The sequence below is a fragment of the Giraffa tippelskirchi genome, chromosome 7, assembly GCF_054371585.1.
Source record: "Giraffa tippelskirchi isolate mGirTip1 chromosome 7, T2T-mGirTip1v1.2.pri, whole genome shotgun sequence".
Classification (NCBI taxonomy): domain Eukaryota; kingdom Metazoa; phylum Chordata; class Mammalia; order Artiodactyla; family Giraffidae; genus Giraffa; species Giraffa tippelskirchi.
This window is the reverse complement of record NC_137281.1, coordinates 11,710,604-11,735,308: the sequence shown is the minus strand read 5'-3', so window position 1 is coordinate 11,735,308 and position 24,705 is coordinate 11,710,604. Positions and strand designations below refer to the sequence as shown.

At 50.5% G+C, this 24,705-nt stretch overlaps 1 protein-coding gene across 2 annotated transcripts in view; it reads left to right on the top strand.

Annotated features, from left to right (window-relative positions):
- The window catches only part of GRIK5 (glutamate ionotropic receptor kainate type subunit 5), a 65,203-nt gene that overhangs the window by 24,057 nt on the left and 16,441 nt on the right, over positions 1–24,705 (top strand). The window contains exons 11-14 of one of the 2 annotated variants that reach the window (XR_014060906.1): positions 2,342–2,454; positions 20,435–20,548; positions 20,719–20,828; positions 21,217–21,390. Coding sequence is in view for 1 of the 2 variants with exons in the window: in XM_081516089.1 (XP_081372215.1) it covers positions 2,342–2,545; positions 20,432–20,548; positions 20,719–20,828; positions 21,217–21,390 (605 nt within the window). In the remaining variant the exon portion in view is untranslated. Of the gene's footprint in view, positions 1–2,341; positions 2,546–20,431; positions 20,549–20,718; positions 20,829–21,216; positions 21,391–24,705 lie in introns of both variants that reach the window. The other variant, XM_081516089.1, reaches the window with a different exon arrangement.

Sequence of the window (24,705 nt, the reverse complement as noted above, 5' to 3'; positions counted from 1 at the left end):
CATTGCTGCACACATGTGGGCTTTCTCTAGCTGCAGCGAGCCAGGGCTACTCTCTAGTTGCAGCGCACAGGCTTCTCATTGCGGTGGCTTTTCTTGTTACAGAGCACAGGCTCTAGAGTGCGGGCTCAGTAGTTGCAGAGCACAGGCTTAGTTGCCCCAGGGCATGTGGGATCTTCCTGGACCAGGGATCGAACCCTAGTCCCCTGCATTGGCAGGTGGGTTCCTGACCATTAGACTACCAGGGAAGTCCAAGCCCTAGTTTCCACATGTGTAAAGTGAGTCTAAGAATACCACCCATGTAAGGTCACTGTGAGGAAATAAAGTGATAAAATCCAGAGAACACGCTCAGCGCAGGAGCTGGTACTCAGCAGGTGTTCAGTCCATATGGTAACCATTGTGGATATTATTGGCCAAGGTTCTTCTGGCTGGTTCCTAAGTCATAACTCCTTTTATTCCTAAGTCCAAGGTGACAGTGTACAACCATTTAGACAATAACTGCACAGATAAATTTCTCTTTTGTTACCATCATCTTCCTATACCTCATCTTACTAACACTTGGAATATTCTCTCTGCTTTTACCTTATTTGGCACAATAAGAGTCAGCAAAGTCTGCTCAAACCCCTCAGAAATCAGCATCAGTGTAGCAAAACGGCTGTAGGCCAGAGATTGCAAACTGTTAGGTGTTTGTTTAGCCTGCCAAGCATTAAAAAAAAGAGGGTATTAGAATTTGAATTGTTGCTAACCTTTATAATCAGGAGATTTTACAAAACGACCTGGGTTTCCAAATTCGCTTAACATTGGACCATCTGGCATCTCAAGCCTGCTACTCTCATGACAGCATTGGGCTGAAGCTAAATCCTGGTGGGGCAGATCCTCTTGGATCCCTTGGTGGCTCGTGAAGTCAGTTTAGTGGGTCGCTATCGATTGTGTAGAAAAATGAAACACAGCAGGACAGAAAATATCAGGATATTTTGCCATAGTTGTAAGAAGGACTGCTCTGTGGAACGAAGTGTAGTGACGCACGTGCAGCTGCAATCACACAGGCATATATGTGTATGACTTGGATTACAAGTAATACATCTCAAGGGGCTTCCCACGTGGCACTAGTGGTAAAGAACCCGCCAGCAATGCAGCAAGAGATGTGGGTTCCATCCCTGGGTCGGGAAGATGCCTGGAGGAGGGCATGGCAACCCACTCCAGTATTCTTGCCTGGAGAATCCCATGGACAGAGGAGCCTGGTGGGCTGCAGTCCATGGGGTCGCAATGACTGAGCACCCATGCACGCCATGCAGACTAATTCACTCAGGTTACCTGCCTTCCTCATAGCCGTTTGAGCTTTTTTTTTTTAAATTGGCTGTGCTGCTTGGCTTGTGGAATCTTATTTCCCTGACCAGGGATTGAACCCAGGGCTATAGCAGTGAAGGTGCCGAGTCCTAACCACAGGACTGCCAGGGAAGTTCCCATTTGAACTTGAGATGAGTGAATGTTAACTTGGCTGGTAGAGATCAAACCAGCTCCCTGGGATCTGCTAGGGACTGGCAGGTTCCCTGTGCTTTTTCCTTGACTCTGAGTATTTATGTGTTTTGGTAACTATTTATATTTTTTTGAGGTATAGTTGATCTACAGTGTTGTTAGTTTCAGGTCTACAATATGGTGATTACGTTTATATATTCTTTTTTTCAGATTCTTTTTCCTTATAGGTTATTACAAAATATGAGTATAGTTCCCTGGGCTGCACAGTAGGTCCTTGTTGATTGTCAATTTGTAGTGCTGGAGAAGACTCTTTAGAGTCCCTTGGACTGCAAGGAAATCAAATCAGTCAATCCTAAAGGAAATCAACCCTGAATATTTATTGGAAGGACTGATGCTGAAGCTGAAACTCCAGTACTTTGGTCACCTGATGGGAAGAGCTGACTCATTGGAAAAGACCCTGCCCTGATGCTGGGAAAGATCAAAGGCCAAAGGAGAAGGGGGCAACAGAGGCTGAGATGGTTGGATGGCATTACCGACTCAGTGACATTGAGTTTGAGCAAACTCCGGGAGACAGTGAAGGGCATAGGAGCCTGGAGTACTGCAGCCCATGGGGTGGCAAAGTGTTGGACACCACTTAGCAACTAAACAACAACATGTTAATCCCAACCTCCTAATTTATCCCACCCCTCCCCAACCCTGCCCTGGCTCTGAGCATTAGTAAACAGGGGATGTAGGTAGGCCAGGACTCTGTCATCCCTCCTCTGCGAGCAGGTTCTGGAGCTAGCTGCCTGGCATGGGCTCTGGGACCCAGATGTCCCCTCGATGCCCAGTCTCTGACACTGCCCCACCTTCTATCCTGCTTCCCCAGGAGAACCCGTACGTCATGCGGCGACCCAACTTCCAGGCTCTGTCCGGGAACGAGCGCTTCGAGGGCTTCTGTGTGGATATGCTGCGGGAGCTGGCCGAGCTGCTGCGCTTCCGGTACCGCCTGCGCTTGGTGGAGGACGGGCTGTATGGGGCGCCTGAGCCCAACGGCTCCTGGACGGGCATGGTGGGCGAGCTCATCAACCGGGTACGGCGGGGCTGGGGCTGCAGAAGGGGCGTGGGCCTGATGAGGAGGGAGGGCGGGCAGCCAGTGGGGCCTCAGGGCCAGCCTGGCATGTACACGAGGCACCAGCCCATGATGTGCGGTGCCCCTGTGGCTGGTGAGTGCCACGGGACCAGCACAGACGGGAAGGGGACAGTGCATCACTTCCAGTGTCAAAGGCCGTGCACATCACTTCCTGTGTCCAGCTTCCAGATGCTTCCCTCATGCCGTCTCGGCTTTGTCTTTGCTCAAAGCTCAGACGGAAAAGAATCTACCTGCAATGTGGGAGATCTGGGTTCGATCCCTGGGTTGGGAAGATCCCCTGGGGAAGGGAATGGCTACCCACTCCAATATTCTTGCTTGGAAAATCCCATGGACAGAGGTTACAGTCTATGGGGTTGCGAAGAGTCGGACATGATTGAGCGACTAACAAAGACTTGAGTGAATGAAGGAGACGGTGGAGTGGGAACTGGAGGGACTGGACAACTGGAGGAGGTGGAGGAAGCTTCCTGTGGGAGGCGGAGCTAGGAGGGGCATCCAGGGACTGCACCTCAGGTGCACTGTGCCCTGGCATTTGCCAGGAGGTGGACTTCGAGGTTGCCCATTGCTCTCGCAAGTCCACTCTTTTAGTAGATGTTTATTGAACATCTAGTGTGTGCCTTGCACCTTGCTAGGCATAGGGTATAGTGATGAGCCTAGGGGACCTGGACCCTGCTTCCAAGGCCTCAGGGCCCCATTGAGATGCATAAAAACAAATGACCACAAGACAGAGCCTTCCGGGCTTCAAGGAGGAAAACTCAGAGGAGGGACCTAGAGGCTCCTGACCCAGCCGGGGACCCAGGGAGGGCTTCCTGGAAGAGGTGACACACTCTTCCTGGAAGAGTATGAAATAGTCAGCTGGGTGAAGTGAGGTCTGGGAGGAGGAGAAGAAATGGCATTTACAAACAGCTGGGTGGGGTGTGTGTAAGAGAGAGAGGGATGTATCAGAAGAGCAGCTGGGCCCTGAGTGTGGGCAGGATGTGAGGGTAGGTGAGGAGGGGAGAGGAAGGGCAGGTGGGAGGTGGTAGGCGAGGGTGCAGTGGAAAGACTATTTTGGAGTCAGGCCAGGCCTGGTATGAGTACTGTGGTGAGTCATTTCTCTCCTCCGAGCCTCAGTTTCACCTTCCTAGGATGGGGACTAATGATAGCTGACAGGTCTGTAATGAGGGTTACAGACACACCACACATGTTGCTGGTCATATGTAGTTCCTGAGTTCCTCTTTGTTTCTGGTTGCCCTGCAAGGCTTGAAAGATCTTGATTCCTCAGCCAGGGATTGAACCCAGGGCCCCAGCAGTGAAGGTGTGGAGTCCTAATCACTGGACCACCAGGGAATTCCCCGTAGTTCCTTTTTCTTCCAGGCATTAGAATCTGCATGGGCAAATGCCCAGAAAAGACAAACAGCCCCTGGCTTAGGGCACGCCCATGGCAGGTGTGTGGAGCAGGGACCTGTAGCCATAAACAGTCAGGGTGGCCTTGACATTGGACTTGGCAGAGGGCATTGGAGATTCTCACTTTCCTGCTTCTCTCATCCAGAATTCACTGCATGCAAGCCCCTGAATGTCACCAGGGTAAACTCAAAAAGGCCACTTTGCTTGACAAGGACATTGATCCCTTAGGGCACTGATTTTCAAAAGTTGTTTTGACTGCAGAACCTTTTTTCCAATTGAAAGGGCCCTCAGAACCCTGGACAAAACAGCTGCTCTGGTGGAGAAGGAGGTGGGGGTGTCCTCCGGGGTCCTGGTGACTCAGTCTCCCCCTGACCCCGGCCAATTTCAACTGGCAGGCCTGAGGCACTGTTCTGCAGGCAGCCAGCTGGTTGAAAGCTTCAGCCCTGGGTGGGTTTAAGAATCTAAAGCCAGGACCTGAGGAGCCCAGAGGCAGAAGCTGGTGCCTTAATGCCCACCTCACTGGCAGCCTCACCTGTGACCTCATCACCATAGCCTGGTCCCCAGTCATGTAAGCTCAGAACTTTTTGTTCATCAGGGCCCCCAGAAATAAGATTCCAGATTCCAGGAGAGTAACAAACCCCCCCCAACCAAAGTCACCATCACCTGGATGCCTGTCCATTCATCAAGGAAGAAGTCCTATTTATAACTGTATGACCTTGGGCAAGAGTTTAACTCCCTGTGCCTTAGGACTTGGTGTGAAGGTGCCAGGGGTGAGTGGAGGAGAACTGGGAAATTTTCTGATTGGTGGCTGCTAATCAGAAAAGTTTATGTTCCTGGGGGCTGGGTCTTGTTTGAATCTCTGCGGAGCATTTGTTGTGTGACATTGGGCGAGTTATTTAACCTCCCTGTAAAACTGAAGAATTGACAGATGCTGGCACATAGGGTTGTTGTGAGTGTTAAATGAGTTAATCCGTGTAAGGGCTTGGAACAGGACCCTGCAAGTAGTGGGTGCTGTGTGCCTGAACTGTCTTTCTATCGTTGTTAGTGTTATTCCTGCCAGCACGGACATCCATTCATGCATTCATCTGCCCTCCAGCCAGCTAGCATTTATTGAGTGCCTGCTGTATACCAGTAGGAAAAATCCCCTGATGCTGACAAAGATTGAAGGCAAAAGGAAAAGAGGGCGGCAGAGGATGAGATGGTTAGATAGCATCATTGACTCTATGGACGTGAACTTGAGTGGGAGATAGTGGGGGACAGAGAAGTCTGGCTGGCTGCAGTCCACGGGGTCGCAGAGTCAGACATGACTTAGCAACTGAACAACAACAGCAACTGTATATCAGGTGCTGTGGTACACCCTGGGGATTCAGTGGCCTGGCTTTGCTCTTATGGTTAAAGACTTTGGACCTCAGCTGGCGGCCCATGGGATGCACCCCCTCCATACAAAGGGTTGAGCTGGCTCAAATGAAGAGACAGTCACGGGGTGGGGAGCGGCAGGGGCTGCCAGAGGGTCTGCAGGGATGTAAGGGGAGGCTGGGGAGGGCCTGGACTTGGTGACTGCCTGGGGTGAGGGACGGTGGAGAGAGGATGTGAGCGCTCCTCCTGTTTCTGGTTTGGGCAACTGGGCACCCGCGATGACATTTAGGGAAAGAACACTGGAGGAGGAGCAGGCTGACTGTGCAAAGGATGGGCAGGGTTTGGCCTCGCTGAGGCTCACCTGCCCGCTATGGAAGGCCAAGCACACTGAGCCTCACACAGACACTCCTCATTGTCCTCCCAGCGGTGGCAGCTGACATTAGTGAACTTCACGCCATGTGCCAGGAACCTTGCAAGTGTCACTTAATTCTTCTAACAATCCTTCCTGGGCCAGATGATCACTGCCCTCCTGCTGATGTGAGATCAGGGGCTCAGCAGTGAAGGGACTGGCCCCCAACGCGCAAGGCTGCAGATGGGTGTGTCTGCTCGAGGCCTGTGTCCTCCCCAGACACCTGGCAGGTCCTTGGGAAGCCTGGAGTGGTCAGGGTGATGCTCATGCCGTGCCAGGCCCTTGTCCGAACTTTATGAACTTAACACAACTCCTTGACTCCTCATGACCACCCCTTTGAGGAAGGCTTGGTGTTAGCTCAGATTTCTGTAATGGACAGAGTGAGGCACTCAGATACTGTGCCCAGGGCACATGGCTGGTGACAGGCAGAGCCAGGGGTGGCCCCCTGGCAGGCTGGCACCCTGGCAGGCTGGCCCAGAGCTGACGATTGACTTCCAGAGGGAAGACAGCCCTGGGCACCAGCAGCCCCCCAACCACCCCCGGGCCAGGTGCAGGGCTCAGACGCCAGACTCCAATTATGGTCCATTTATTCCACCCAGTGGCCACTGCTGGAATTGGCTTTCTCCCTGCTGTCACTGCCAGGCTGTGAACTCAGCCCTGCCCCTCTCACCCGCCGCCTCTGGGCCTCCCATCTCTCTCCATTCCAGTTTGTCCTCTAGTAGGATCTTTCTAGGGGCTTTCCTGGTGGCTCAAGTGGTAAAGAATCTGCCTGCAATGCAGGAGACACGGGTTTAATCCCTGGGTCGGGAAGATCCCCTGGAGGAGGAAATGGCAATCCACTCCAGTATTCTTGCCTGGAGAATCCCATGGACAGAGGAGCCTGGCGGGCTACAGTCCAGGAGGTAACAAAGAGTCAGACACAACTGACTGGCTAACACACTTTAGTTGTCACCTCCCCAGGCCTGCAGGCTAAACTCTGTGCACTTTGGTCTGGCACTTAAGAGATCAGGAAGCAGATTCCCAGGTGGAAATTAGCAGGCAGGAGGTGTGTGGGGGCGCCCTTAGAAACCTGCCTTGTGAGGTGGCGTGCAGAAAAGAACCCATCTGCCAGTGCAGAAGATGCAGGAGACTCAGGTTCCATCCCTGGGTGGGGAAGATCCCTTGAAGGAAGGCATGGCAACCCGCTCCAGTATTCTTGCCTGGAGAGTCACATGGACAGAGGAGCGTGGTGGGCTACAGTCCCTGGGGTCATGAGGAGTCAGACATGACTGAAGTGACTTAGCATGAGAAAGGGAAGGAGCAGACTTGGGCAGAGAGCGAGGAGTTGAGCTGTGAGGCAGTCATGACCGTCCCGCGGCCAGCTCTGGAGCTGGGGTGGCCATTGAAGGTGTCCCCCTGAGGGAAGGGGCCAGGCCTTTATGCCCCCCACTGACAAATCATTGGAGAGGGGCTGTCCTCAGGGGACGTCCAGGGGCTTCTTCCACCTACAGAGCAATAGGCACCAACACCCGGGGCCATGAGTATCTCGTCCTGAAGAAGGGTCTGAGCGGCCACCACGGTGTCCACAGCTGTGAGCTGGTCAGACGCCAGACGGAGCCGGCCTCAGGTTGGAAGTGATCCCACATGATTGCTTACAAGCCACTTCATCTCTCTGATCTCAGTTTCCCCTCTTGAAATGGGAATGGTGTTCCCTCTGTCACAGGAATTTGTGGGGAGTGGGCGAGGGGGGATTCGAGGTCCCAGGACAGAGCCTGGGTCACTGGGGTCTTGTGGGTAAGGAATTTGAGTGTGTTTTTTGGTTTGTTTTTTGTTTCTCTTTTTGACCTCGCTGCATGGCTTGAGGATCCTAGTTCCCCAAACAGGGATGGAACCTGGGCCCCGTGAGTGAAAGCACTTGATTCCCAACCACGGGACCACCAGGGAATTCCTTTTTTTTTTTCTCTCTCTTTTTGGATTTTATTTTTATTGTATTGTGGAGCCACTGGAAGGTTTTAAGCATGATCTGATTTCTTCTTTTTTTTTTTTATTGAGGTGAAGTTCATATAAAATTAACCATTTTAAAGTATACAATTCAATGGCATTTAGTATATTCACAATATTGTATAACCATTGCCTCTTTCTAGTTTCAAGACATTTTCATGACCCCCAAAGAAAACCCAAATCCAACAGCAGTCACTGCCATTTCCCTTTCCCCAGCTGCTGGCAATTACCACTCTGCTCTCTGTCTCCATGATTTACTTATTCTAGACATTTTGTGTAAATGGAACCAGCCAATATGTGGCCTTTTGAGTCTGGCTTCCTTCACACAGCACAGTGTGCTTGAGGTTCATCCACATTATAGCGTGATGAGTACTGCCTTCCTTTTTAAAAAAGTATTATTATTATTCTGGAGGAGGGCATGGCAACCCACTCCAGTATTCTTGCCTGGAAAATCTCATGGACAGAGGAGCCTGGCCAGCTACAGTCCATGGGGTCACAAAGAGTCTGACACGACTGAGCAACTTCACTTTCACGTTTCACTTTCATGCATTGGAGAAAGAAATGGCAACCCACTCCAGTGTTCTTGCCTGGAGAACCCCAGGGATGGGGGAGCCTGGTGGGCTGCCATCTATGGGGTCGCACAGAGTCGGACACGACTGAAGTGACTTAGCAGCAGCAGTGCAGCATGTGGGACCTTAGTTCCCTGACCAGGGGTGCAAGCTGCACCCCTTGCATTGCAAGTGTGGAGTCTTAACCGCTGCACCACCAGGGAAGTCCCCTGCCTTCCTTTTTGAGGCTGAATAATATTCCATTACATGGATATAGGGCCTTGATTTAATTTCAAAAACATTTAACAATGATTACTCTGGGCAGGGCTTCCGCGGTGTCACTAGTGGTAAAGAACCCACCTGCTGATGCAGGAGACAAAAAAGATGCAGGTTCGATCCCTGGGTCAGGAAGATCCCCTGGAGGAGGGCATGGCAACCCACTTCAGTATTCCTGCCTGGAGAATCCCATGGACAGAGGAACCTGGCGGGCTACAGTCCACAGGGTGGCAAAGGATCAGACATGACTGAATGACTGAGCACGCATGCAGTGGTGGCTGAGAAATAACCGTAGTGGTCCAAGAGTAGAGACAGAACAGTCCATTTCAGAGGCCATTGGAAGGTGTGGAAGAGAAGACGCTGCCTTGTGCTAGGCTGGTAGCTGTGTCAAGTGTACCGCCAGGTAGGGTGTGTGCCAGGGGCCAAGAGGAGTTAAGTAACTGCAGGGTTTGGCTAAACAGCTGGGGAAAACTGGTAAAGCCAGTTTCCATGATGGGGAGGATATAGGAGGGGCAGTCTCTGAGTGGGAAGGGTAAGAGTTATCTCTGGGCGTGGATCGTTGGAGATACCTGCTTGAAATTCAAGTGGAGACAAAAGGATTTCCTTGTGCGACTGAGCATGAATTATTTAACTCGTCCCCTATTGATGGATATTTGGGTGGTTTCCAGTTTTTGCAGGCATAGACAATGCTACCATCAACTGGGCCTGTAGATTGGTGGGGGTGTTCCTGAGGGATAAATTCCAAACAGTGGAAGCATTGGGTCAAAGGGTATGAATATTTTTTAAGTGCATACTGCCAAATGGCCCTTCAAAAAGGTTCCACCAATTTATATTCCCACCCAAAGTGCACGAGAATGTCAAATTTCCCACACTCTTGCCAACAATGGGTATTATCAATCTTTTAAAAAAATCTTTGCCAACCCGAAAGGCTAAAAATAATCTTAGCGTTTTAACCTAAACACAATGTCACACGGCTGCACATTAACCCCCATGTGGATGTACTATAATTTATTGAAGCATTTTTTAGTTGTTTCCAGGTGTTTTTATCCATTTGTTTGTGCTATTATAGACAACGATAAGCAAACATCTTCATGCACAAAAGCTTAGCCTGCATTGTAGCTGATTAGAATTGACTCTCAATAGAATTACCAGGTGAAAGAGGAAAACCCTTTGTATGGCTTTTGTTATATATTATAGAACTGCTTTCTGTAAAGACTGTACTAGGTTCTTCTTTCTTTTCTTTTTTTTGGCTGTGCCACATGGCATAAAATATCTTAGTTCCCTGTGCGCACGCGTGGTCAGTCACTAAGTTGTGTCCCACTCTTTGCGACCCCATGGACTGTAGCCCACCAGGCTCCTCTGTCCCTAGGATTTCCCTGGCAAGAATAGTAGAGTGGGTTGCCATTTCCTTCTCCAGTGGACCAGAGATGGAACCTGAATCTCTTGCATTGGCAGGCAGGTTCTTTACCACTGAGCCACCTGGAAAGCCCCTTAGTACCCTGACCGGGGATCAAACGCATGACTCTTACGGTGCAAGCTTGAAGTCTGAAACACTGGACCACGAAGGAAATCCCTTCTTTTCTCTTTTTTTAAGCCCAGTTTCTTTTAACACCAGCTCTGTCTTGGTACTGAAGATTTGATGGGTTTTTAGATTTTCAGACAACCTCCTATCATTTTCATAGATGGCAAGTCATTTTGACTTTTCCTCTTTTGACTGGTGGACCACCATAAGGGTTCTGTGGTCACGTGATCAATGGAGTCCGAGCCCAAGTTCCACTCAGGAGGGGCCCAATGGGTCTGTGGACTCGCTCTGTGTTTCCCCAGGTCTGGGTTGTATAATTGGGACAGATGTACATGGCAGCTGGCAGAACAGAATTCCACACTGGTTCTCTCACCCATGGAGTCAGGATCACTGTTGTAGAAAGAGCCAGTGGAAGCCCCCAGAATGCCCCACATTTCCCAGGATGGAAATCCAAAAGCAATTCTACAGCCTTTGGAGGAACTGCAGATTAGTGCCACCATTAATGGCTCAAAAAAAGCTGGGGTGGTGATCTCATCTTTGTTCAGCTGGCCTGTTCGGGGACTTCCCTAGCGGTCCAGTGGCTAAGACTGTGCTTCCAATGCAGGGGGCATGGGTTTGATCCCTGGTCAGGGAACTAAGATCCCGCATGCTATGAGGCACGGCCAAAAAACAAATAGACAAAAAACAACTGACCTGTTTGGCTTGTTCGGAAGGCAGATGGATCTCAGAGAATGACTGTGGATTACTGTAAATGCAATCAGGTGGTGATTGCAATTACAATTGCTGGCCCAAATGAAGTGTCTTTACTGGAGCATGTCAGCACAGCCCTTGGCAGCTGTTGTGAGCTACTGACTGAACTGGCAAATGCTTTTGTCTCCATACTACTTTCCAAGGACCACCAGAAGCCAGGAGTACAAACCTTCAGTCTTCCTGAAGGCTGACATAAACTCCCTTGCTTTCCGCAATCATCTAGACCACTGAGAACCTGCTCTCTGGATACAGTGTTGCACTAGTCCATCACATTGGCAACATTCTGCTGATCCGATCTTAAGAGGAGGAAATAGCATTTAGTAAGGAGGTTGGCAGTAAACCCACTGCTGATACCAGTCAATTATGGTCTAATCTGCAGACAAAACAGCACCAGTTACTTGAACAGAATCATGTTACTCAGTTGTGTCTGACTCTTTGCAACCCTACGGACTGCAGCACGCCAGGCTCCTCTGTCCTCCACTGTCTCCCACAGTTAATTCAAACTCACGTCCACTGAGTCGGTGATGCTATCTAACCATCTCATCCTCTGCCGCTCTCTTCTCCTTTTGCCTTCAGTCTTTCCCAGCATCAGGGTCTTCTCTAATGAGTTGTCTCTTCACATCAGGTGGCCAAAGTATTGGAGCTTTAGCTTCAGTCCTTCCAATGAATATTCAGGGTTGGTTTTCTTTAGGATTGGCTGGTTTGATCTCCTTGCAGAACCATATCAGCTATTTTTGTTTGTTTTTATTTTTTATTTTTTCGGTTGCAGTGTGCATGCAAGATCTAAGTTCCCTGACCAGGGCTGGACCTGTGCCCCCTGCAGTGGAAGCTCTGAGTGCTGAAACTGTGCACCTCTGATGAACCCATGTGTGAGGATTCACAGCCAACCAAAACTCAGACTGGGACTTGAACCCACGGTCCTTTTTATTTTATTTTTTTAATATTTATTTATTTGGCTGCATCAGGTCTTAGCTGTGGCTCAAAGCATCTTCACTGCATCATGCGGGATCTTTTGTTGCAGCATCTGGACTCTCTAGCTGTGATGCACCAGCTCCAGAGCTCTCAGGCAGGCTCAGGAGTTGCAGTGCATGGGCATCGTTGCTCTGCAGCTTGTAGGATCTCAGCTCCCCCACCAGGAATCGAACCCAAGTTCTCTGCACTGCAAAGTGGATTCTTAACCACTGGACCACCAGGAAAGTTCTGAATCCACTGTTTCTTAATTAGAATCACTCACCTAGTGTCTGGACTCAGGTTTTTTGAGTCTCAGCACAGAAGGAATTCAGGGAGAGGCAAAGTGATAGGCAAGAAGTAGAATTACTAATATTCTACTTGCTTGTGTGGGATGCAAGTGAGCAGGTGAGAGGGCTGTGCCCCAAGGATCAAGTAGACTACATTTTAGGCTTCACTGGTGGCTCAGAAGGTAAAGAATCTTCCTGCAATGCAGGAGACCTAGGTTCAATCCCTGGGTTGGGAAGATTCCCTGGAAAAGGAAATGGCTACCCACTCCAGTATTTTTGGCTGGGAAATCCCATGGACAGAGGAGCCTGGTGGACTATAGTCTATGGGGTTACAAAGAGGACCCTTATAAGTTGACTGAACACTAACACTTATAATCAAAGGAAAGTGGAGGAGGGGGAAAGGACTGCCTTCTTCCTGTTTCTTCCAGTTGATGTCAGGCTTACATCACTAGCTTCTCTTTCTTTTGGATAGAAGAGTGTTTGACCCTATGAGGTCAAACTAGGACTGTCACAGAGCTTATTGAAATCAACAGAAGGGTGGTAACATGTCCTAAAATATGTTGAATCATCTCAGTTTCCATGTAACCACGGTCTCCTGCTTTGAAATGTCAACCATTCCCTTAAATCTCTGTCCTTAATCCTAAGGATCATTATTTTGCTGATCTCAACCAGCACAATGCAAGTTTCTTTTTTTTTTTCTTTCACTTAATGACCTGGGGCATATCTCATGCTTTTACTCATGGCTTTATAGTTAAGCAAACCTGCTTCATCCCAGAATGTTGTAATAGCTTTCTTGAGTGACCCTTACCTTAGAGTAGGGCTTCCCCGGTGGCTCAGATGATAAGGAGTCTGCCTGCAGTGCGGGAGACCTGGGTTTGATCCCTGGATTGGGAAGATCCCCTGCAGAAGGAAATGGCAACCGACTCCAGTGTTCTTGCCTGGAAAATCCCAAGGATAGAGGAGCCTTGTAGGCTACAGTCCATGGAATCAGAAAGAGTCGGACATGACTAAGCGACTTCACTTTCACTTTACTTCACTTTCACTTTACCTTAGAACGGTCTCTCAAAGTTCCCTAGGTTTTCCTCTCTGTCTACAATCCCCTACTGGGACTTCTACAGCCATCTGTGTAACTATTTATTTTTATCCCTGTCAGTCTTTTTAATTTTATTTTTAAATATTTATTTATTTGGCCGCATCGGGTCTTAGTTAGAACATGTGATATCTTCATTGAATCTTGTGGGATCTTTCCTTGTAGTGCCTGGACTTTCTCTTTGTGAGGTGCGGGCTTAGTTCCCCAAGGTATGTGGGATCTTAGTTCCTCAACCAGGGATCGAACTCACGTCCTCTGCATTGCAGGGTGGATTCTTAACCCCTGGGGCCATCAGGGAAGTCCCATCCGTGTCAGTCTTAACCACTGGACCGCCAGGGATTTTTCCGCCTATCAGCTATTGGAACAGAGAGAATTTAATATAGCTATTTGTTGGGTTTCCTTGGTGGTCCAGTGGTTAAGAATCTGCCTGCCAATGCAGGGGACATGGATTCGATTCCTGTTCTGGGAAGATCCTATGTGCTGCGAGGCAACTGAGCCCGTGTGCCACAACTACTGAAGCCATGCTCTGGAGCCCGTGAGCCACAACTGTAGAGTAGCCCCCGCTTGCCACAACTACAGAGAGTCCTTGTGCAGCAACAAAGACCCAGCATAGCCAAAAATAGACAAATCTTTTTAAAAAAGAACTGTTAGCTTGGGAAATCCCTGGCAGTCCAGCAGTTAAGACTCCATGCTTCCTTTGCTCAGTGTCCAGGCAGATCCTGCAGGCTTCACAGTGTAGCAAAAAAAAAAAAAAAAGAATTGTTAACTAGATGTAAAGTTGTTAGAGGGCTTCCCTGTTGTCTCAGTGGGAAAGAATCCACCTGCCAATGCAGAGACGGGGATTCTATCCCTGGGTTGGGAAGATCCCTTGGAGAAGGGAATGGCAACCCACTCCAGTGTTCCTGCCTGGAGAATCCCACGAACAGAGGAGCCTGGTGGGCTACAGTCCATGGGGCCGCAAAAGGGACACGATTTAACAACTAAATAACAAAATGAAAGTTGTGAACCTACTAACCAAAAGAGTAAAAAGGAAACTAAGGGATCCTGAAGGTAGCAGCTGCAGGAAGCACTCTCCATCCTGAGGGCTAAGGGGAAAGGAGAAGAAATTGGAAAGACTGAAACTTAGAAACTCAAGAGGCCCAATACAGCTGAGACTCAGACCTTTGAGATGGAGATGCTGTTGGTCTGGCATTCCGGATGTTTGGTGGGAATTTGGGGTTTGAACAGCAACTTATCCCCGGGTCTCACTTGTGTGTGCTGCTTCAGTCCTTTTACCAAACAATTCGTAAGACTTTCATTTTGAGGGAGGCCCAGAGTACACGGACTCTGCAGCAGGTGCTAGCTTCGTGTAATCTGACCTGACTGATACCCGGACCTGATGACCCAGCAGGTCCAGGGATGTGTAGAGTGCTGGTGGCAAATAGGGATGCAGGCAGCAGGCAGTCACTCACCGCAGACCGCCAGGGTTTTGAAGCAAATCGGGCTCTTTTCTGCAGATACTGTTTTTTCAGTTTGAGAAACTGCTCATTACTGGGCCCCCATGGAGACTGAACACCTGCCCGTGGATAGTGACCGTGTGACCTGAGCACTTGCGTGATCTGAGTATTGTCATCTGTGCACCAGTCAGGGTCCTACCAGGAAACAGGTCACTCCAAATATCTGAATAAAGAGAAGTATTCACTAGGAATACAGTTGCTAACTAGGTAACTGGGAGGGTAAAAGTTGAAGTCCGAGGCCAACTTTTTCTGCAAGGGGCTGGATGTAAATAGACCCGGCTTCCAGGTCATCCTATCACTACTCAACTCTTCGTCTGGAAAGCAGTTGCAGACGATGCCTAAACGAGCGATGCCTAAACGACCGAGGCTGGCTGTGTTCCAATAAAACTTTATTTACAAAATTGGGCAGCTGCACTAGACCTGGGAGAAGGCAATGGCACCCCACTCCAATACTCTTGCCTGGAAAATCCCATGAATGGAGGAGCCTGGCGGGCTGCAGTCCATGGGGTCACTGAGTCGGACACGACTGAGCGACTCCACTTTCACTTTTCACTTTCATGCCCTGGAGAAGGAAATGGCAACCCACTCCAGTACTCTTGCCTGCAGAATCCCAGGGACGGGGGAGCCTGGTGGGCTGCCGTCTATGGGGTCGCACAGAGTCGGACACGACTGACGCGACTTAGCAGCAGCAGCAGCAGCACTAGACCTGGCTGTGGTTCACACACCCTTGCTCTCAGGCACGGAGGTAGCAAGGCAGGAAGCCACTCGGTCTCAAGTTCTGAAGGAACAGAGACACTATTGGAAACTTTGAGGAAGGGCTCTGTGAGGCTCGTTCTGCAAGTGCTTGATGTCGTTCTTAGTCGCTAAGTCATGTCAGACTTTTTTGTGACCCCATGGACTGTAGCCTGCCAGTCTTCTCTGTCCATGGGATTCTCCAGGCAAGAATGCTGGAGTGGGTTGCCATTTCCTTACCCAGGGGATCTTCCCGACCCAGGGATCAAATCCCTGTCTCCTGCATTGGCAGGCGGATTCTTTACCACTGAGCCATCGGGGAAGCCCATGCAAGTGCTAGGAAGCTGCTTTGATGCAGAGCTGCAGACTGGGTTTGTCTGCTGTCCTGGGAAGAACGGTGGCTGCCTTTGGTGCAGAAAGAAGGCTGGGGACCCAAGAGCCCACTGGAAAGTGCCGAGTACTCTCATTCCTCCAGCCTTGCAGCCTTCCTCTGGCGCCCCCTATTGGCAGAGCCTGACAGGGAGCCGATGGCACAGCACAGGTGGTTTGCACAGAGCTGGTGCACAGGGCGGGTTGGGGGCAGCGGGACAGTCACAAGTGGTTGGTTTTTAGGCATTTAGACATCCCCCCCCCCGTCATTTCTGCAGGTGGCTTATCATCCGGCTTCTCCCGACTTCATCCCAGAGATGAAACTGTCAGGGTCCCCTTGGGGAGGGAAGTCTTCTCCAAGGAATGGGTGTCTCTTTTGGGAAATGAAGAGGGAGGGGGAGTTTTAAGACTCTGAGAGGAGCCTGGAAGGAACTTGCAGCATTTAAGGATCTGTCTGTCCTCTGTTCAGAATGAAACCCGATGGAGAAGGAAATGGCAACCCACTCCAGTATTCTTGCCTGGAGAATCCCAGGGACAGAGGAGCCTGGTGGGCTGCCATCTATGGGGTCGCACAGTCGGACACAGCATCGAGGTGTGGAGGGTGGTTTCTCTGAGCAGAGCAGGCTGTGTGTGTCCTGGGTTCTCTCAGCAGAAGCCGGGTCTCTCCCGTCCACTGAGCCCATGCCAAGTGAGTGGAAGTAAGCCGATGGAATGAGTTAGGATCTGGTCTCAGGGTGGGGCTGGATTTACTGAGGCTCATAGAGACAGCTTCCTGGCAAGAAAGAAGTTAGATGAGAGTGAATGCAAGCAAAGTGATATTCATGTGACTGTAAATGTATATGTATCTCACTTCAGTATTCTTGCCTGGAAAATCCCATGGACAGAGGAGCCTGGTGGGCTACAATCCATGGGGTCGCAGAAGAGTCAGATATGACTTAGCAACTAAACAACAGAGCAACAGTAACAATCTGTTTCAAAAGAAAAAAAGTGATGTAGCCAAATAGGGAATTTTCTACATTTGTTGACACTGGGCGTTAATCACACATTCACAAGGGGATGGTTTTTGTGAAACAGAGCACCAAGGGGTTGTGTTGGGGGAATCTGATTGAGAACCTGGTGTCTGGAGCTCCCTGCTGTTCTATAGACCCAGGATGCACCCAGCAGAGGGTCTCTCACAGCCCCCGGCTGGGTGGGGGGCTGATGCTAGCCTGTGGTCCAGTTCTTCTGGAAGGGTCGGCTGCCGTGTGTCTTTATAACTGCGAGGAGTCACCGGCTTGTTGACTTCACCTTTCCTTGGAATGAACAAGGGAGAAGTCAGAGAGAATGTAGCTCACCAAAACAAACGTATCACCCTTCCGATTAATGAGATTTTTCCTATCTTGGACGGTTGGAAATAAAACTCAAGGTGTTTGCATGGAAAAAAAAAAAAAGAAGGAAACCCGAATCTGACCACCACCACTTCGCCTGCCCCCAGCATCTCCATGGACAGCTTTAGTCAGCTTTCTCCCTGCCCATCTCACCCCCATGCCCGCTTCCACTCTTGCCCCTGTGGTCTGTTCTCAAGGCAACCAGATCAGTCACCTCCTGCTCACACCCTCTGATGTGATGTCCTCCACTGTCCTTGGAGCAGAATCGGCCACCTAACCCTGGCCTGGAAGGCCCTGCCGGGCTCTGGTCCCCACTCCACTGAATTTCCCACCCCTCACTTTCTTTTTCTTTCTTTTTTTTTTTTTTTTAATATTTATTTATTTGGCTGCACCAGCTTTTAGTTGCGGCACCCAGGATCTTCAATCTCAGTTGTGGCAAGACCAGGGGTCGAACCCAGGTCCCTGCTTTGGGAGCACAGAGTCTTAGCCACTGGACCACCAGGGAAGTCCCCTACCCCTCCCTTTCTGCTCCAGCCACCCTGGACACTGTCTTGGGTGCAGTAGGGAAACCACCCCCTGGGTTTTAAACAGGTGATTATCATTTTGGATTGGGGGTGTTACTAGCGGAGGCAGGGAGGTTTGGCGGTGAGGAGGCTGATGGGTTATCATGGACGACCTTTGCCAAGACAGGCTTCCTGGGGTGCGTAAAATATAATAAAGATTCCTGTATTTGCTGGCATTGTTCCTGACAATTCACGTATTAGTCATAAGAGGGGCAAGTACACAAAAAAGGAGAAAACCGGAATTCCCTGGTGGTCCAGTGGTTAGGACTCGGTGGTTTCACTGGTGGGGGTGTGGGTTCGATCCCTGGTCACAAAACAGAATCTGCAAGTTGTGGGCCAAAAAAAAAACAAACAAAAAATGGAGGGAACCACTCCTTACTCTCAACATCCAGAAATTCCTGCGGATGGGCTGTGAATCCAGTGTGTTCTGGGCCTTTGCCACACGACGAAGCCTCTGGCTTCACCATCTCTCCTCTCAAGTCTCACTGGGGCTGTGTCGTCTGTCTCCCACCTTGCGGGAATCGTGTCACCTGCATCATCTCCCTCTACTCTTGGTTTGTCTTTCGGGTCTGTCCTCTTTCCCTGACATCGAGTTATCTTTCAGATCGGTCTCCTCTCCCCTGATCATGGATTTCATTTGGGCCCCACGTGATCTCTCTGTGACCCTGGTTCTGTTTTCAGCCTGTGCCACCTCTCTCTCCTTTGAGGCCTGAGCCCTCTCTCCCTTTCCCCAATTCTGTCCCAGCCTCTATTACCTCCCGTGCTCTCAGTCTCAGCGCCTCAGGTGGGTGAGCATGTCCCTCCTCCCAGGCTAGTGATCTAGGACCTTAACTTTTCTGTTTCAGCAACAAGGTTGAAAGTCTGTGCTTGAATTGGGAGTCAATGCTGGTCCCAGTTGAGACTGGGGGCGGAGCCAGTATTCCTGGAAGAGGCATCCTGGGAGCTGGGTCCCAACCTAGGAGACGTCTCGCCCACCCACATTGCCCCCATTTTACAGAAGAGCAAACTGAGGCTCAGAGACACTGAAGCCCCTGTCCCTGGTCACCCAGTGAGCTTGGGCCAGAGCCAGGGCTCCGTCCTCCCGCACCCGGCCTTTACCAGCGCCCTGCCTCCTCTGTCATGTATGTGTGCACGTGAGGCCACATGTTCACGTGTGTGCACTGTGCCTCTAGGGGATGCCCCCCCCACATCACTGCTCCTCCCTATACTCGTGTACCAGGCACGTGTCTGTCTGCCTGCCTGAGTCCACGTGGGTAGCCTGTGTCTGGGCACACGTGTGGATTTGGCATGGTGCGCACGTGTTGTTGCTGGTGTAGACTTGACCGTGTACAGTGCTCACATGTGCAGTGCGTGTGTGTGTCTCCGGGGTGTGTATATGTGTGTGTGAAGTGCCAGGTTTTTTCCCAGTCTGGGTCCTGCCCACAGCTCACGACTGGCTGATGTCCACTTGGAGAAGAGCAAGATGGCCTCTTTGGATCAGACATCCTGGTGTGCCAGTCAGACCCCCAACACACCCTTTTCTCCCTCCCCCCCCTTCACCACGTCAGACCTGGACCCCAGCCACCCACCCCTCCCTGACTCGAGACCATGTGCAGCTCCTCTCGAGGTCATTCTCTCAACGGAGCTAGGCGTTGTCCCGTGTCTTGGGATGCCTGGGTGCACACACCTGGGTCCCTAGCACCTGCCGGGGGCAGGAGTGGAGGTGTTGAGAAGATTATACAAGATAAACCCTATAAAGTGTCATCTAGCTCGGAGCCTGGCACGTAGTTAAGCTTGGTAAATGTTCAGTTCAGTTCAGTCGCTCAGTCATGTCCGACTCTTTGTGACCCCATGTCCATTGAGTCAGTGATGCCATCCAACCATCTCATCCTCTGTCATCCCCTTCTCCTCCTGCCTTCAGTCTTTCCCAGCATCAGGGTCTTTTCAAATGAGTCAGCTCTTCGCATCAGATGGCCAAAGTATTGGAGTTTCAGCTTCAACATCAGTCCTTCCAAAGAACACCCAGGACTGATTTCCTTTACGATGGCCTGGTTGGATCTCCTTGCAGTCCAAGGGACTCTCAAGAGTCTTCTCCAACACCACAGTTCAAAAGCATCAATTCTTCGGTGCTCAGCTTTCTTTCTAGTCCAACTCTCACATCCATACACGACTACTGGAAAAACCAGAGCCTTGACTAGACGGACCTTTGTTGGCAAAGTAATGTCTATGCTTTTTAATATGCTGTCTAGGTTGGTCATAACTTTTCTTCCAAGGAGCAGGCGTCTTTTTATTTCATGGCTGCAGTCACCATCTGCAGTAATTTTGGAGCCCCCCAAAATAAAGGTTACCTGTGGTTAATTGTTCATACCAAAGAGAAACCAAGGCTCCCGGAGGGTCCTGAGTGGGTCAGCGTCCAGGCATCTTGACTCCAGTCTCAGGACCCTGGCGTGCTGGAAGTGGTGGGGGTCAGTGGTAGGTTTTATAAAGCAGGGTCTTAAATGATGAGCTTGATGTGGGAGGAGGGGAGCGGGAGAGATTGTATGAGGCAGGGCAGCTGGGAGGAAGGAGGCGCTTACACAGACGTGAGATGACAGGGGTCCAATATGGGGCCCAGGGTGCACTCCCGGAGCCAGTCTGGTCCCCTGGCCCCTCCTATCGTCCTCCTCTCTGTGTGTCTCTCTCTTGGCTTCTGATACTCCAGATTGCTCTCTAACTGCCCATCTGTCTCCCCGGCCCACCCCTCCGCCCCTGCCCCGCCTCCCCTCCAGCAGAAGGCAGACCTGGCTGTGGCTGCGTTCACCATCACGGCCGAACGGGAGAAGGTCATCGACTTCTCCAAACCCTTCATGACCCTGGGGATCAGCATCCTCTACCGGGTGCACATGGTATGGTTCCCCTGGAGACGTGGTCGGGGGTGGGGCGGGGTTGGCATTGAGGCCCAAGGGAGACAGAGGCTGTGGGCTGGACCTTGCAGGCCATGGTGGGGCTTGTGGGCCCAGGGGCTTTGGGAGGGGCTGGGAGCAGGGGACTTTGCTCTCACTCCCTCTCCCACCAGGGCCGCAAGCCCGGCTACTTTTCCTTTCTGGACCCTTTCTCTCCCGCTGTGTGGCTCTTCATGCTTCTTGCCTATCTGGCCGTCAGTTGCGTCCTGTTCCTGGCCGCCAGGTGAGTCCACTACCTGATGCCTGGGAGGGAGGGGGCAGAGAGGAGGCAGGAGTCGGGGTCTCCACGGCTGACCTTTCTGTCCTGCTTGTCTCTGCTTCCACTCGGAGCCTTGAGTTCCCTGCGCCCGCCCTTCCTTCTCCCTTTTCGGCCCTGTCCCTGTATTTCCTCCCTGTGTCTCTGACTTTTGCTCCATGGTCCTCTCCAGGCCTCTCTGCTTCTCGTGCTTCCGTCTTCCTCCTCTTTGCCCCCACTGTCTCTGTCTCTGTGTGTGTCTCTCCCTGTTCATCTGTGTCTTTCTTCCTCTCCATGTCCTCCCATCTCTTCTGATCACGGAGGCTCTCTCTCTCTCCTGTTTTCTTTCTTCCCACCCCCTGTGTTTTCTCCACAGGCTGAGCCCCTACGAGTGGTATAACCCGCACCCATGCCTGCGGGCGCGCCCCCACATCCTGGAGAACCAATACACATTGGGCAACAGCCTCTGGTTCCCTGTGGGGGGCTTCATGCAGCAGGGCTCGGAGATCATGCCCCGGGCGCTGTCCACGCGCTGCGTCAGTGGAGTCTGGTGAGAGGCTGTCTGCCCGCCCCATCCGGGGTTGGTAGGGTGTGGGGGGGGACCCTCCTGAGACCTGGGCCCATTCCTGTTCCCCACGCTAGCTGTGTGATGGGGCACAGGGTAGGGCGAGCTGAGCCCCAGCTCTGCTGCTCACTGGCTGTACGACCCTTTCCGTGCCTCAGTCTCCTCATCCCAGAAATGGGAGTAAAAATGCCCACATCTCAGGCTGTAAGGATCCAGTGAGGTGATGATGGGAAAACGCTTCTGCTGACCGGAGGGGTTATAATCAGGACAATGTGGGCACGGTAGTCGCTGTCTGACACATTGCCCCAGGCAATCACAGAGACTAGAATCCTGGAGCCATGACAGCCTTCACTGTCCGGAGGCCGAGGCTGAGGCCCAAGCAGAGACACCTGCTCCCTCAGAGCCCCACGGGGACCCAGTACCTGAACAGAACTTATTTTGCCCTCGAGACAAGCTCCGAGAAGCTTCTTGCCAGAGAGACACTGACGACTAGTGGTATCTGGCTCATAGCTTTACATTTTTTGGATTAGTTGGCATTTAAAAATTAAAAAAAAAAGAAGCAGAGTATAAAAGAAAAAGAAATGAGAAATCAGAGTAAAATTGTAAGAAAATTATAAGATCCAGTCTAGAATATGCAATATTTAATTTTAGGAATTCTAGAAAGAATAGAGAAAACAAAAGATAAATCATGAGCTAAATAATTAAAAGAAAAATTTTAAAACTAAAAAAAAAAAAATTGGGCAAATTCACTTACAAATTCAGATTTCTTTCTTTCTAAACGAAAAAATATTTAGTTAAATTGGTTTATTTGTTGGCCACGTGGCATGTAGAATCTTAGTTCCCCAGATTCTACAGGAATCGAACCCATGCCCCCTGCATTGGGAGCTCACAGTCTTAACCACTGGACTACCAGGGAAAACCCAGACTTCTTTCTTTTTCTGTTTTGTTTTGGCTATGCCACATGGCTTGCAGAAATCTGTTTCCCAACTAGGGATTGAACCCGGGGCCTCGGCAGTGAGAGCCCAGTGTCCTAACCACGAGGCTACCAGGGAACTCCCCAGATTCAGATTTCTCATTTTTTTCAAAGATTTGGGAGATCTGGTATGGCTCAGCTGGCATTCCCACCTGGTGTAGATGTCTGTTCCATTGGCCTCAGGCCCCTCGGCCTCCTTCGGTCACTTTCTGGCCTTGCTTCCATAAGCACTCATGTTTGCCACCCTGTCTTTGATTTATTTAGCCCCATGGTATGTGGGACCTTAGTTGTCCAACCAGGGATCGAACCTGTGCCCCCTGCATTAGCAGTGCAGAGTCTTAACTGCTGGACCACCAGGGAAGTCCCCATCCTGTCTTTTATATAGCAGATGGGCTTGGTTGCAGCTCATGTAACTCTTCTAAGCTCCTTTTCCTCCTTAGAACCATAGAAAGCCAAGGAGCATGCCTAGAACAAGGAACATTCTCCCAGTTTTATGGATTAGAAGACCGAGACCCAGAGAGAGGAAGTGGCTTGCTAGAGAGAATGCATTTGGCTAGAGGCAGGGCGGGGCTGAGCCAGCTTCCCGTGCCAGTGCCACCCACCTGCTAGTCCCTGGGTGCTGCCTGAGCCTGGCTCTGCTTCCCAGGTCCTTGGTGGAGAGCCAGGGCAACCCCAGATGTTGGGCCTCGTCCCCATCAGTTACAATCAATGCATCAATGCATTCAGCAAAAAGCGCTTCTGAGCCCTTTCCGTGTGTCATGTACTCAGGTGAAAAATCAGTCAAGAGGCAAAGGAGTTGAGAATAAATAAGTAAACAGATAAATAAACACAAGGATATCATATTTTATGCTAGGAATGTATCCCAATGATATTGTCTGACTCAAAACTTGTTCATTCAAGACAAACCATAATGGTGCAGGTTTTTCTCTCTCTCAACTAAGTGGGACTAACTACCATCTGGCAGTTGTTTGCAATTTGCTTGACCCACTGGCTTTGAAACTTTTGAATCTCAATGATTTCTTTTAAACATTTTGGAATTGGCCTCACTTTAGGAGTTACACCCTGCCTTCCTTTCCTGTTGCAGTTGCAACAAATTACCATAAACTTAGTGGTTTAAAAACAATGTAAATTTGTTCTCTTACAGTTCTGGAGGTCAGAAGTGCAAGATAGATATTACTGGGCTAAAATCAAGGTGTTGGCAGGGCCAATTTTGAAGGCTCTAGGGGAGAATCCATTTCCTTGCCTTTTCCAGCTTTTAGAAACATCCTGCACTCCTGGGCTCGTGGCCCCTTCCTCCAGCTTCAGAGCCAGCAGCAAAGCATCTTCAAATCTCTCTCTCACTCTGACCTCCTTCTTCCCCTTATAAGGACCCTTGTGATTCCATGGGCCCACCTGGATACTCCAGGTCAATCTCCCAATCTCAAGATGCTTAACTTAATCCTATCTGCAAAGACCCTTTTTAAGAAAAAAAATATTTATTTATTTGGCTGCACTGGGTCTTAGTTCTGGCACTCAGGATCTCTGATCTTCATTGTGACATGCCAGATCTTTAGTTGCAGCATGCTAACTCCTAGTTATGGCATATGGAATCTAGTTTCCTGACCAAGGATCGAACCTGGGCCCCCTGCACTGAGAGTACAGAGTCTTAGCCACTGGACCACCAGGGAAGTCCCTGGTAAAGACCCTCTTTCTCTGAAGGAAACCTACAGGTTCCAGGGATGTGCATGTAGACGTATTGGGGGCAAGGCTTTCTTCTGCCTACCACACATCCTAAGTGAATTTTATTAGCATTTTAAATGTAATGATGTATTAGATGTACGTAAGCTGAGCTATTGAAGAACCCAACAGGGTGCAGTGAAAGAGAACAGGGGAGAATGAAGGTGCTTAGGAAAGGCGCCTCTGAGGAGGTGACATCTAGGCTGAATCCTAAAGGTGCAAACAGAGGCAGACCTGCCAAGGAGAGGGAGGCACATTCCAGCCAGGCAGGAGAGGGCGGTGTGTGTGAGGAGGTGGCTGCGAGGGCAGGGAGGGACCCGCCGTGACAAATCTGGCTAAGTCCCCAGGTCAGGTGGGGGACCAGTGACCACCTCTCTGTAGCCCATCCCTTCTGCTCCTCAGTCAGGGACCCTCTTCCCCAGCTGGGTGTTCTATGCCCCAGGGATGTGGTTGCCACAAGAACAGAAGCAGCCCACCCAGAGCCCACCTCCTGGGCCCCTCATCTTGTGTCCACCCAGGCCACAGCCTCCTGCAGCCACACCCAAGGGCACATCATCACTTGGGACAGTTCTGCCTTGATTCTTTATTATTTTTTGCCATGCCACGTGGCC